The sequence below is a fragment of the Saimiri boliviensis genome, chromosome 7 (assembly GCF_048565385.1).
Source record: "Saimiri boliviensis isolate mSaiBol1 chromosome 7, mSaiBol1.pri, whole genome shotgun sequence".
NCBI lineage: Eukaryota > Metazoa > Chordata > Mammalia > Primates > Cebidae > Saimiri > Saimiri boliviensis.
This window is the reverse complement of record NC_133455.1, coordinates 29,807,396-29,820,818: the sequence shown is the minus strand read 5'-3', so window position 1 is coordinate 29,820,818 and position 13,423 is coordinate 29,807,396. Positions and strand designations below refer to the sequence as shown.

At 40.4% G+C, this 13,423-nt stretch overlaps 1 protein-coding gene across 3 annotated transcripts in view; it reads right to left on the bottom strand.

Annotated features, from left to right (window-relative positions):
- Positions 1-580: 580 nt before the first annotated feature.
- The window catches only part of C7H12orf42 (chromosome 7 C12orf42 homolog), a 179,331-nt gene continuing 166,488 nt past the window's right edge, over positions 581-13,423 (bottom strand). For all 3 annotated transcript variants that reach the window (XM_010340230.3, XM_074402321.1, XM_074402320.1), the window contains 2 exons: positions 5,189-5,560; positions 581-1,784 (listed from right to left, as the gene is read on the bottom strand). In XM_010340230.3, the coding sequence (XP_010338532.2) occupies positions 1,336-1,784; positions 5,189-5,560 (821 nt within the window). In that variant the 3' untranslated portion in view covers positions 581-1,335. The remainder of the gene's footprint in view (positions 1,785-5,188; positions 5,561-13,423) is intronic.

Genomic DNA, 13,423 nt, shown 5'->3' with positions numbered 1-13,423 from the left:
GTTGAATTTATGATTGTCATATGAACTCTGATGAGCAGATGCCATTATATCTTCAGGAAACCATAGCAATCAACATTGATAACCTCGACATTGTCTTATAATTAAACCATGTTAATAAATAAGTAAAAATGAAAGCATATTTATTATTTAAAAATCATATTAATCTGGTACCAAGAAAGCGCTAAAGTTTAGGGATAGCACTTTTCTTTAAAGTGCAGAAAGAAGTAAACAGTCTTCAAAGGGCTACACAGACTCTTAAATGTTAGGAAGCTACTGCTGATAGCATTTCATTCCTCTCAAAACCTTGAGGCTTACATTTGGACTTGAGACGTTATGATGTCTTAAATGTAAACATACTATGTATATTGATTTGAACTAAAGAAAACCAAGTTTGTTACATGCAGTAAGATGACAACCTCCGTCTATCAAACTCTATGGATCTAAGCTTGTGGGGTAATTCCAAGGAATTTGAGTGCAAAACTGCATATAAACATACCGGGTATGCTCAATTCTCTTTGTTTCTGAAGTAAAAAAAAAAAAAAAAAAAAAAAAAAAAAAAAAAAAAAAAAAAAACCTGTATATTAAAAAGAGAAAAACTAAACTCATAAAATCAATTGATGAAGTTGGTCTCAGCACCCCATTACAATGAAAAGCTAAGTTAAACCAAAATAAAAGGTATTGCCTAAAATTACCAATTTGATACAATGTTCCCTAAGCTGCTCCAGTGTTGTCTATTACAAATCAGCAAATTCAGCACCTCTTTTACATTAAACTTGATTCCAAGTGTTTCAGGGCCTCAAACTGAGATCCAGCTTCAGGTTTCTGACATGAAAACCTTAACGCGACATGAAAAATTCCCTTGGGCACATCAGGAGTAATCAGATTTCGTGTAAATTATTAAATTACAGACATTCAATTATGTTTTCCCAATCTTTATTTAGAAATTCTAAAGGCCCTCAGAAAACATGCTTAAGCCAAAGGCAAAGTTGGCAAGTGAAACCATTTACCTGCGACAGCAAAACAAAGAGGGGTCCTCGCAATCCCACGAGGCACGTTGCAAAGTGGCACGCGATGTACCCCATCCCTATTGTGAGGCACAAATTCTTTGTAACACTGGGAGACACCACAGAACAAAAATACTATTAGAAATGCTTCAAAAGGAACATTTTTGGCTGCGCTAGGGACTTTTGACATTATTTATTAGGTTCAAAAATGCCTCACAAAAGCCTAACAATGGTTCTGTGGAAACCAGTACATCTGAGGCCCTTTCTGTTGTTCTGAGCCGGCATTGATTTGAAGATGGGCAGCACTCGCCGAACAATTCCCTCGCAGCGGTCAATGTAAGTGAGCATTCACCACCGGCCTAGAAAGGGCCTGTGAACAAGCCGTATGGAAACGCCGGGTTGGGCGGGGGGGTGCTGAGGAGCAAACCTTTATTAACCTCTTGGAAGGGAAATGGGTGGGAGCACCGGCCAGCAGAGGAAGGGGCGCTCCTGCCAGATTGCCATGGAGGGAGGTGTCCTCCCGAGGCCTCCTGTCCCGCGGGGGATGAGGATGCTTGGGGAGCATCTCCGGCGCCATGGCAACCGCGCCTCTTCTGACGGGATTTCCGGACGCGCCCAGGAGTTCGCTTTGGAAGTCGGGGTGTGCCCGAGCGCCTGCGGGGGCTGCCGTCCTCTCCTCTGGCTTGAGCTCTGCGTTACTCGGGCCGGCGCTCTGCTGGGCGCAGGGGGTCCGGCTCGTCCTGCAGAGGCCGATAGCAGTGGAAGGTCTGGCGGTGGAACCTGGGAGGCAAAGCAGGGCAGGCTTAAGGCTCAAGGGTGCGGGGCCACACAGCTCCCTGGGGCAACTGGATGTCCGAGAAATCAACATTTGTAATGTGCTGGCGTGGGAGGGGAAGGAAAATCAAAACAAAACAAAAACCCTGACATGATCCTAACCTGCCTCCCCACATTTCTTCAAGAAAATGAAAATACTGTCTGTTCCTTTTCGTTCTTTGAAACCACCTCCCCACCGCACCACCTCCCCAATGCCTCAAAAACAAAAAATAGCTTTTGCAGAATCCTCAGAAAACTATATTTCAGGGAAAACTGTTCAAACCTTCTAAAGAGAGGGACACAGAAGAATCGGTGGCTAAAATAGGGCCCGAACTTTTAATGAGGGGAAAGTGTGTGAATGGAAAATTGTCAAGTGGAGTTATTAATAGATAAACAAAAGCAAATGTGTCTCCAGCCCCTTTAGACTGACAACTGATGATTTTTTTAAATACAAAGAGGCCGTTACTTCATGAGTTTTATTGGAAACTTCATACCAGCTGAAGATTTAAACAAACAGCAAAATAACCTAAGATTGGATCTCCATAACACACACATACCCACTAATACTAATATTGTTTCATTTTTTCTTTCTTTGCCCAACCAAATCATTTTCCATTCAAAAGATGCATTTTTTTACAACATAGCCAAGACTGGTATATGTGTGTGTATGAATATATATATTCATATACATATATTTTACCTACATTTTCATATATATATAAACTTCCATATTATATATATTGCATATATGAACTTGAAGATGTACATATAAATACATAGATGTCATGAAGCTTTACTTGAGAAATTCTGCCCATTGACCTACACAAAGTCTAATTCTTCAGTAGTGACTTAAGATAATTTATGTGCTTTAAATCACTTTCTAGAAACTTTCAAAAGGTTTTTAATAGCATGTAAATGTCTAGAATATTTGGAGCAACTCAGATCATTCCAAAATTCAAAAAATATGTAAAAGAATTCAAATGAATAGTACCATCCTAACAGTGGCTGTCAAACAGCCAGTCTATCTTTAAGTAATTCAGTTTAGTTCATCACACTCTGTTCTGTGTCTAGTATGTACTGAGCACCTCCCACTGCACATTCCACATGCCCAAGTCAAATGATGAAATTTTTTTGTGAATCTGAATTCTCCAATGCAGGAATCACTTCCTGAAATAAAGGTGGAATGGCATTTTAGTATCTCCAGTGTGTTGCTTTGTGAACACGAGGTGCTTAATAGCTGTTGATTTGGATTTCTGGCACTGTCAGGTGAACCATGCACTGCCATTAATATTCAGTGTAAGAAGAATCCACCAGGGAACACTGATGTAGCTTTGGAGTTGGGAGCAACAGGGCATGACCTAGACAGGATATGCTCACCTATATCTTGAGCCAAAAAATAGAATTTCCTTCCCTGAAAGCAATTTAATAATGATACATTTTGCAACAAACTGTCTTAAAGGGTCAGTGTGGTATAATGAAATAAAGCTTTGGGATCAGGACTTCATAGATTCAAATCTTGACAGATTACCTGGCCTAATTCTCTTTGTCCTTACCTGAAAGATGAGAATTAGATTACCTACTTCACAGGGTTGCTAGTGAGATTAAGTTTGTGCCTTCATTTCTTAATATCTGAATGCCTGGTACTTGTTCGGCAGTATTCTAGACCTTGGGGGAACAGAGGGAACATGGCAGGCAATAAAAAGTAGGGAGGAGAAGCAGACTAACAAGTAAGTGAATGAATAAATTTTAAGTGCCAGCTGGTAATAAATACTATGATGAAAAATAAACTGAGAAAGGAAGTTGAGAAAGACCTAAGTTGGTGACATTTCAAGTCAAAGACTTGAAACGAGGAAGGAAACTAAGTATCTGAGGAAAGAACCTGACAAAACGTTAAACATCAAGTACATGGCAAGTGCTCAGTACCCAAGAGTTACTATAGTCATATTTAGAACCTTCATATAGAAATACTCTGACCTGGATTCTGCACTAAACCATGAGAAAATAATAGCTTCTATCTCAGAGGAGGGTCACGTGGATCAAAACTGAAGATGTACATTCCAATTTCCACATAATTGCCTTGTTCATAGTTAGACTCCAAAAGTGTTAACCAACCAGCATCTTCTGTTTCCCATCATCAAGCCCAGCCTCTCAGAAACAAAGGACTCTGACTCAGCCTTTCTGGAAGAAAGTCTCCCAGCCCCCTGCTTGAGCACTTCTTGCCCATGCAGTACATTCTCTCCTAGTTCAAAGAAAGTTCTCCTTTTTATTGAGTCAAAATCTATCTCTTTTGTCTTCTGGTCAATCCTAACAAACTATATAAACATGTGAAGGGGAACCTACCCCAAAAGGTCCCTGTAAAGCAGGGGTATCCAATCTTTTGGCTTCCCTGAGCCACACCGGAAGAAGAAAAAGTGCCTTGTTTTGGGCCATAAATAAAATACACTAACACTAATGAGAAAAAAAAAACTGACAAATAATCTCATCTTTTCAGAAAGTTTATGAATTTATGTTGGGCCACATACAAAGCCATCCTGGGCTGCATGAGGCCCACAGGCCATGAGTTGGACAAGCTTGCTATAAATGAAAAGACTACACATCAGTCTCTCCTTCTATATGACAGCTCCTAGAATATTTGGAGATCCACATTTTTTCCTTACATTTTATCTCCTCTAGTCTGAACATCAGCACCAAAAGTACCACCACTATCATCACCACCACCACCATTAAGCCCTTACTATGTTCAAGAAATTTTATTTATATAAATCATTTAATCATAACATATCTTTGAAGTAAGAATTGTCATTTTTTACAGATGAAAAAACTGGGCTCCAAAAACATTTATGGGACTTGACGGTGTCTACAGAGCTGAGATGGGAGAGAGTTGATATGTGATCTCAGTTCTTTCTGGTTTCAATGCTTATCCCTTCTGGGCCACCTCCTTTGAATCACCCCTCCTCTACCCTGTGCTATGAATTCACAACTTCCTTATATGTAAAATGGGAATAATAATATGATCTGCCTGGTTATATGAGGATTTAATAAAATAATACAAAATGCCTAGCACAATGTCTAGCACCTGGTGAAAGCTTAACAAACGGGGCTGGAATAGTGATGATAATAATAGCTGTTACTGTCATATACAATAACTGAATCAGCAAATTACCTGTTATCAACTCACACCTGTTCTCTCCTCCAATATAATGCTTGGCAACAAGCAGCCTTTCACTGAGGAATGGCTACTACAGTTCTCATGATACCTTCTAGAATAGAACTGACCATGAAGTCAATATGTTTTCTGTTTATATTGAAGTTTAAAACAAAATGTGACCAGTTGAAACAAGAAAAGTCAGTAATCACTACATGATACTTACTAGAATTTTTCTTGGGTTGGCTCAAGCGCTGGCCCATAGGTCTTGTGTGTCTATGCATTTGTATGCCTTCAGCCTCCAGGTGAACAGGATTTACCAAGTACGCCCAGTTAGGCTTTTTTACTGGTTCTTCCAAAAATGAACTGTTCCAAGCTTGCTTGGGTGTTCCTCTGGCTGTCCCCTCAGTTTCTCCTCTAACAGTGAAAATCAGTGGGGCCTCATCAGTTTCACTGGATGGTGCTGAAGAGGAACAGAGTTCTTCATAGCTTTCTTCATCACAAGAAACTGTGCTTACAGAAGACCTGGGGACTATGTACTGGCAAGTAGAAAGTAGTATTTTACACTCCACTGAACTCCGAGGCCTTTCTGAAAATACTGTAAAAGGCAAACACATTTGTTTGAAAAATGCACTCAATAACACCTGCTAAATTAACAGCAGGAAGGATGAAGTCAGGTAATAATGCAAACCTTTGATTGATTGATTTGTGTTTCTACTCTGAGTAAATAAAAATGACAGAGTGAGACAGCTGAGTAGGAGACAAGGAGGGGAGGGTCTGGAAAGGGAGGTAGAAGATTGGGGATGTTTGTGTTGAGTTCTACTCAGGCACTGTGTGAGGCCCCAGACATGTTTGCCACTGAATCCTTGCAAGAACCATATCTAGCAGATAGTATTATCTTTCTTGTGCAGGTCAGAAAGCTAGTTTTGAGGCTTCTGGGTTGAACTGTGTTCACCCAGTCTCCTCCCCGCAAAATAAAAAGAGATATGTTAAGGTCCTAACCCCCCTCACCTGTGTATGTGACCTTATTTGGAAATAGGGTTTTCAAAGATGTATTAAGATGAAGTCATTCTGGATTGGGGTAAGCCATAATCCAATAAGACTAGAGTCCTTATAAGAAAAAGAAAACTGAGACACACAGAGAACACCATGTGAAGACATAGACACATGTGCACGTGTGTGCACATGTGTGTGTATGTGTGTTTGTGTGTACATGCCAATGTATGATTGAGATTTGAGTGTCGAGATCTCTTTTGGGGAGAGGGGTACTGTGAAAGGAATGAAAAGATACAAGATTCATTTGCCTTTATCTTATTACCTAAGCCAATTCTTTTTGAGATTCTTGCTTTCATATAAATGAAAATGAATTATGGTTTGTTTCTAAGTTAAGATGTTCTTCACAGTGGTATGAATGCAAGCTCTGAAGCTTGGTGAGCTGGGTGTGAATCCTGATTCTACAAAATACTGCATACGTAGCCAGGACAAGAGTCTCTAGGTTTACTCTGCCTCAGATTCTCATTTGTAAAATAGGAATAATCATATCTACCTCTAGATTGCAAATATTAATTGTAGATTAGATAATGCACAGAATGTGCTTAGGGTAATAGCTGGCATTTAGGAAACACTTAACAAATGTTGCACATTATATAGTATACTAGAGTTTATATGGAAGAATGCTTAATTATAATGATACATAAAATTATACAATTTTGATTTTTAAGAGGCAAAGAATAAAAACTGGAAGAAAATCAAATTAACAGTTGTTTCTCAGAGGTACAGTTCAAACTCTGGGTAACTTCTGTGTAATATTCAAATTTTATGCACTGAATATGTATTACTCTTATAATTCAGAAATTATCTTTAATTAGACAATGCAGATACACTTTAGAGAGTCAATATAGTTTAGCATTCCTTACCATTTATTTAATCAAATGACCTGTCACCTAACAGTAACATGGAAAGAGATTAGTCATGGAGGGAACAGGATGAGGAAGGATAAATGTTTAGAGCTTTGGGATCTGATTGGGTGAAGTGTTGAGCAGACTTGTCTGGACAATAAAGGGCAATTTGCAGGAAGGCACTGGGCCTGAGGTAGCATGAACAAATGAGCTGGCTTGCTATGGTATAAATTGTGTTCCCTCAAAGGTATGTTGAAGTCCTACCCTCCTGTGCCTGTGAATGTAACCTTATTTTGAAATCAGGTCTTTGCAAATATAACTAAGCAAAAATGGTGGTCCTTAATCCAATATGACTGGTGTCCTATTAAGAAAGGAAAACAGAGACACAGACATGCAGGAAGAATTCCATGTGATGAGGGAGGCAGAGATTAGAGGGACGTACCTACAAGCCGAGGAGAACCAAGTATCACCAACAACCAGCAAAAGCTAGGAAAGAGGCGCTGAGCGTCTTTCTCCTTCAGAATCCCCAGAAAGAGGCAACCCTGCTAATACCTAAATTGGGACTTCTGGTCTCCAGAATTGTGAAAAAAATAAATTCATGTTGTTTTAAGCCAGGTGCTTTATAGTACTTTCTTATGGCAGCCCTGGAAAACTAATTACCTACAATAGTTTCAATTTACACATGTTGTCCCAGAGCACAGTTGACCCTTGAACAATCCGAGGTGGAGCTGAGCAGGTCTGCGTACATGGGAATTTTCTTCTGTCTCTGCCGCCCCTGAGGCAGCAAGATCAACCCCTCCTCTTCTTTCCCCTCTTCAGCCTACTCATCACGCAGACAAAGATGAAGACCTTTATGATGAGCCACTTCCACTTAATGAATAGTAAATATTTTATTATTATCTTCTTAATAACATTTTCTTTTCTTTAGCTTACTTTATTGAAAAATACAGCATATAATAAATATATGTTAATCGACTATTTATGTTACCAATAAGCTTCCAGTCAACAGAAGACTACTAGTAGCTAAGTTTTAGGGGAGTCAAAAATTATATGCAGATTTTCAACTGCATGAGGGGTCAGCACCCCTACTTTCTGCCTTGTTCAAGGGTCAACTGTAATTATTAATATCAGCCCTTTTCACTCAAATAGAAAGTGTCTAGATTTGGGGGATTAAAAAGAGGGAAAACCAGGAACTGGTAGGTGTGAAATGGAAGAAGGAACAGGTTAGAGTTCTTGAGCTCTACCAGGTAGAAGCGACCATGCTGGCATGTAATGACTTGTAGCAAGACACGTATTCTGCATTGAGGGCACAGTCAGATGGTAAAGAGGGTCCTGGCCATGCCAGGTGTCCAGACACACTCCTCTTGAGCTACAGCTTTGTCTGAAAGGGGAGACCAAAGCAAATGCTTTCAGAGGCCAGAAGGATGACAAATGAAATAAGGGTCCAGGTGGAGATACCCTGGGGTGATATGTCCCAGGATAAGAGGTCAGAGACCTTCAGATCCTGTCTTTCATTGCCATGAGAGAATGTGGGTCCACTGTAGACAGTTGATATAGTTTATATATTTGTACCCCACCCAAATCTCATGTGAATTGCAATCCTCAATGTTGAAGGTGGACCTGGTAGGAGGATGGCTTAGCATCATCCCTTTGGTGCTGTTCTTGTGATAGTGAGTGAGTTGTCCTGAGATCTAGTCATTTAAAAGTGTGTGGCACTTCTTCCCCTCCTCCCTCCTCCCCTACTTTCTCTCTTTCTCTCTCTCTCTCTCTCTCTCTCTCTCTCTCTCTCTCGCTCGTTCCTATTTTTGCCATGGGACATGCCTATTTCCCCTTCTCTTGAGCCAATTAAATCTCTTTTCTTTGTAAATGACCCAGTCTCAGGTATTTCTTTACAGCAATGCATAGTAGTCTTTCTTTTCAGAAAAAGTAGAAATAAATATTTGTATGCATGTGAAAACCTCTGATTTTTAAATGTTGGTAACATTTCAGGTTTTTTTTTTTTTAATGTAGTGTGAGATACACAAAGCACGACTGCTTTTGGAATCATCACAGGCCGCCAATTTGTGTCTTTTGCCTATGCCAGCCTTGTAAAGGCCACACTATCAATTACCTCCTTTCATAGAATCTTCACCCCAGAACATGATTTTATAAATATTCAGCTTAGAACAGCGGGAATGCATTTGCAAACCCTCTGCACAAGCCGATTTTAGAACTCTAGAAATCTGGTCTACCTCCAAAATGTTAGGCTCTTCATTTTCATTTTAATTGCTTGCCTCATTTCGTCTTAAAAAATGTCTACCAGAATTTGAAATGGTAGACAAATATAGCAGCCTTTCTCAAATGCAGAGAAACATTTAGAACTTTTCAAAACAGTAGCACTGGATCTCTCGATCTTAAAGGAAAACAAACAACACTAGGACCAATAGCATTCTATCTGCCCTTGTTCTGTTGTTCAAATATCAAGAACAAGATGGAAGGCCTGAGGCACTTTATACCCTTTTGCGTTCCAGGAGTTATGGGTTGAAAGAAATCTTAAAGGACATCTGAGGCTGGGCCTCGACCAACCTCAATATCCACCTCTGTTTTAATACCTCCAGGAACTGGATCTTATGATTTGTGCATCAAGAATTTCACTGTTGGGCGCGGTGGCTCACGCCTGTAATCCCAGCACTTTGGGAGGCTGAGGCGGGTGGATCACGAGGTCAAGAGATCGAGACCATCCTGGTCAACATGGTGAAACCCCGTCTCTAATAAAAATACAAAAAATTAGCTGGGCACGGTGGCGCGCGCCTGTAATCCCAGCTATTCAGGAGGCTGAGGCAGGAGAATTGCCTGAACCCAGGAGGCGGAGGTTGCGGTGAGCCGAGATCGCGCCATTGTACTCTAGCCTGGGTAACAAGAGCGAAACTCTCCGTCTCAAAAAAAATAAAAAATAAAAATAAATAAATAAATAAATAAATAAATAAAGAATTTCACTGTTTTCTCAGAAGAGAAAGTAACTTTGAATCTGCAATATTAACAGGCACTGTGTGTGTGTGCATGCATGCCCCTCTCTCTCTCATTCTCTCTCTCTCTCTCTCTCTCTCTCTGTGTGTGTGTGTGTGTGTGTGTGTGTGTGTGTGTGTGTATTCCCCATACTTAAGTATGGGGAATAATTGTTAAAGCCACTAGATATGATGTTGGGACAGGTGGAGATTGTGCTTATTTATTTACTTTTTCAAGCAATATTTATAGCTTCTACCATATACTAGGTACTACCCAGTGATTATATGATTACCCAGGCCAATAGAAGGGATCACTTTGAGACTAAGTTGAACAGCTGATTTATTGCAAAATCAGCAAACTTCAGCACAGCAAACCAGAGCCTTCTAGTCTCTCAGACCCCTGAATGAACTTTGGGTTACCTCTATGATATAACTGCAACTACCAGGTTGCCCAAGTGGCTAGAGCAACCAATTGTTTTGGCATTAAACAACCAGAAACAGAGACTATTGGAAATGGAAAGTCCTTTTGCAATCTCCAATGACTTTTATTAATAGTATTCTTTATAATTTTTCAAACCTACCATTCTAGATAGTGACAGAACTTGAGCCCAAATCCATACCCCATGACTTAAAAGTCTGGTGCTTTTTGTTACGTGACACATCTGTTGCATCGAATACAGTATTTCTCAATGCTTGTTGCATATCAGACAATACCTGCCATGCTTTAAAAATACAAACACATCCTCCCACCCTTGACCAATCAATGACAGTAGGACCCCAGTATCTGTTCATGGTAAGTCCTTCTGTGATGAAAACGCATTATGAGGGCAGGGAGCTACCAATCTCAGTCACTCATCAGAGATTTCAGGTGCTATTGTTTTTATTCAGTGAAACGACCATGAACATACTAGAGCTATAGAATTGGTAAAGTCTTTCTCCTCTGGCCTCTTTCTATAAATGATCCTCATTTCAGAAACCAGCATTATTTGCTCCTTAACTTGCATGTTCCTTTACATTTTGTTTTCACACCAGTAACTCCACTTGAGCCTCAAAAAACTTTCCAGCTTACTCATGTTACTGAGGAGGAAATGGAGATTCAAATAGAGGAAGTATCTTGTTACACCCCTGCTCTTAGGCAGTGAAGAAGCTGAGTCTAGGACCCAGGTCTTAACATTTGGGGAGAGTTTTGTTTTTCTATTACACGATCAATGCCAGTAGTGCCAGAGGACACACATGACTCCTGTGAACTGGGCTTAATGAAGCAAGGTGGGTGCTAATGGTCACGGTGCTAACAACTAACAAATACTGACCACTGACCATCGGCCAGGCCCTGCTCTATTGTCCATGCCTTGGCCCATAGAAAATGCTATCAGCATAATTTCTAACATAACAGAAGAAGAAATGGTATCTTTTAAAGGTCAAGTACTCTCTGCATTGCCCAAAGTTCCAATGAATAAAATGAGCAGGATCAGAGTTTAAACCATCTGCCTCTTAATGGCCAGCATTCTTTTTTTTTTTTTTTCCAAGACGGAGTCTCGTTCTGTCACTCAGGCTGGAGTGCAGTGGCACAATCTTGGCTCACTGCAACCTCTGCCTCCTGGGTTCAAACAATTCTGCCTCAGCCTCCCAAGTAGCTGAGATTACAGGTGCCTACCACCACACCCAGTTAATTTTTGTATTTTTAGTAGAGATAGGGCTTCACCATGTTGGCCAGGCTGGTCTTGAACTCCTGACCTCATGATTCGCCTGCTTCGGCTTCCCAAAGTGTTGGGGTTACAGGTGTGAGCCACTGTGCCCAGCCAAGGGCCAACATTCTTAACTGCTTCCTCCAGCTTCCTCAGGCTGCTGACTCAAGGGCACAACATTTCCCAACTACTGATACACCTGGGGGGTTTTTTGGTGTGTTGATTGTTAAAAAATTCTTCCCAATATTCAAGTTTTGCCAGTTATTTTAATATGTAAGCATCTCTGTGTCTTATTTTGCAGCACAGGAATTCCATCTGTTGCCAATTTTATTTGAAGTAATATTGTGGCAGAAGATTTCAAGGTACAATAAGATAAATAATGCATTTTAAGGAAACAAATTATCATTCCCTTTGAGCTATAGAGCAGTTCATGATAAATCATGACAAAAGCTGATGTATTCATTTTCAGTTTTGATTCAATAGAAAAAGACAAGCATGGTAACTCTCGTACTTTCAGCCCCTTTAAGATACCAGGAAGCTGACCACATCACACCCGCCTCTTGTAGCTATCCCTTAAAAAAGAACTTCAATGTGTTTGTTTTTTCACTCCATCTTTTCCTCTCTGTCATACTTGTAACTCTAGCATGTTCATATTATGAAAAAACTAGAGGCAATTGTCCCTCCCAAAAGGAGAAGTGAAACAGAGACAATTAGTTCCCCAAAGCTCATTTTGCCTTTTTCTCTAGGCACAAATAAGAGCTTGAAGTTGGGCCAGGCACAGTGGCTCATGCCTGTAATCCCAACATTTTGGGAGGCCAAGACAGGTGGATCACCTGAGGTCGGGAATTCAAGACCAGCCTGACCAACATGGAGAAACCTCGTCTCTACTAAAAATACAAAATTAGCTGAGTGTGGTGGCACATGCCTGTAATCCCACCTACTTGGGAGGCTGAGGCAGGAGAATTGCTTGAACCTGGTAGACAGAGGTTGCAGTGAGCTGAGATTGTGCCATTGCACTCCAGCCTGGACAACAAGAGCAAAACTCCATCCCCCCTCCAAAAAAAGAGCTTGAAGCTAATTGATTTCATCTCCAGCATATCTAAAGTCTAACATAAACCTCAAATAGGTTTTCTATTAATGCTAAAACTCCAGTATTACACTTTAAAAAGTATTCTTAGAACACATAATGGGGTTTAATGAAGGCTGTTATCTCCTATTCCGCTTTTCAGCTAGCTGAGGCGTTTAAGTCATTTTTAAGCTAATAGGGTTGAAGTGAAGAAAGAAAGAGTCTGAGATGCACCACATCCAAGAAGTGGCAGAGGTCGGAGGCCAAGAGCACAAGCACAGAACCCAGACTGCTCAAGTCAAATCTATGCTTTTCCCCTTCCTGGCTGTGTTACCTAGGCCCAGCTACTTAAGTGTTCTCTGCCTCAGTTTTCCCATTCATAAAATAAAAATAATAATAATGCCTATCACACAGGATTGGTATGCAGATTAAATGAATTAAAAAACAAGAGTTTAGAGCAGTGCCTAGCACATAGGACATACTCAGCAAGTCTTGGCTGTTATTATATTATTGTTGTTATTGCTACTGAAACTCTTTCTCCCTCTCTCCCTCTATAGCTCCTGAATGACCTCTTTCAGTAGCAAGGACTCAAGTAGAAAATTATATAGTTTTCATCCATCCAGGCTTTGCCTCATCTTACACATTTCTTCATTCAAAAATATTTACCGAATGACTACTATGTGCCTTGTCCTGTACTTGACCCTGGAGATATGCCAGAATAAGGCAAATGTGTGCCCTCATGGGGCTTGCAATCTACAGGGGAAGATGGCAAAAGCAGGCCACAATTACGTGGTTATAAATAGTAGTGAGTGATATCAATGAAAAACA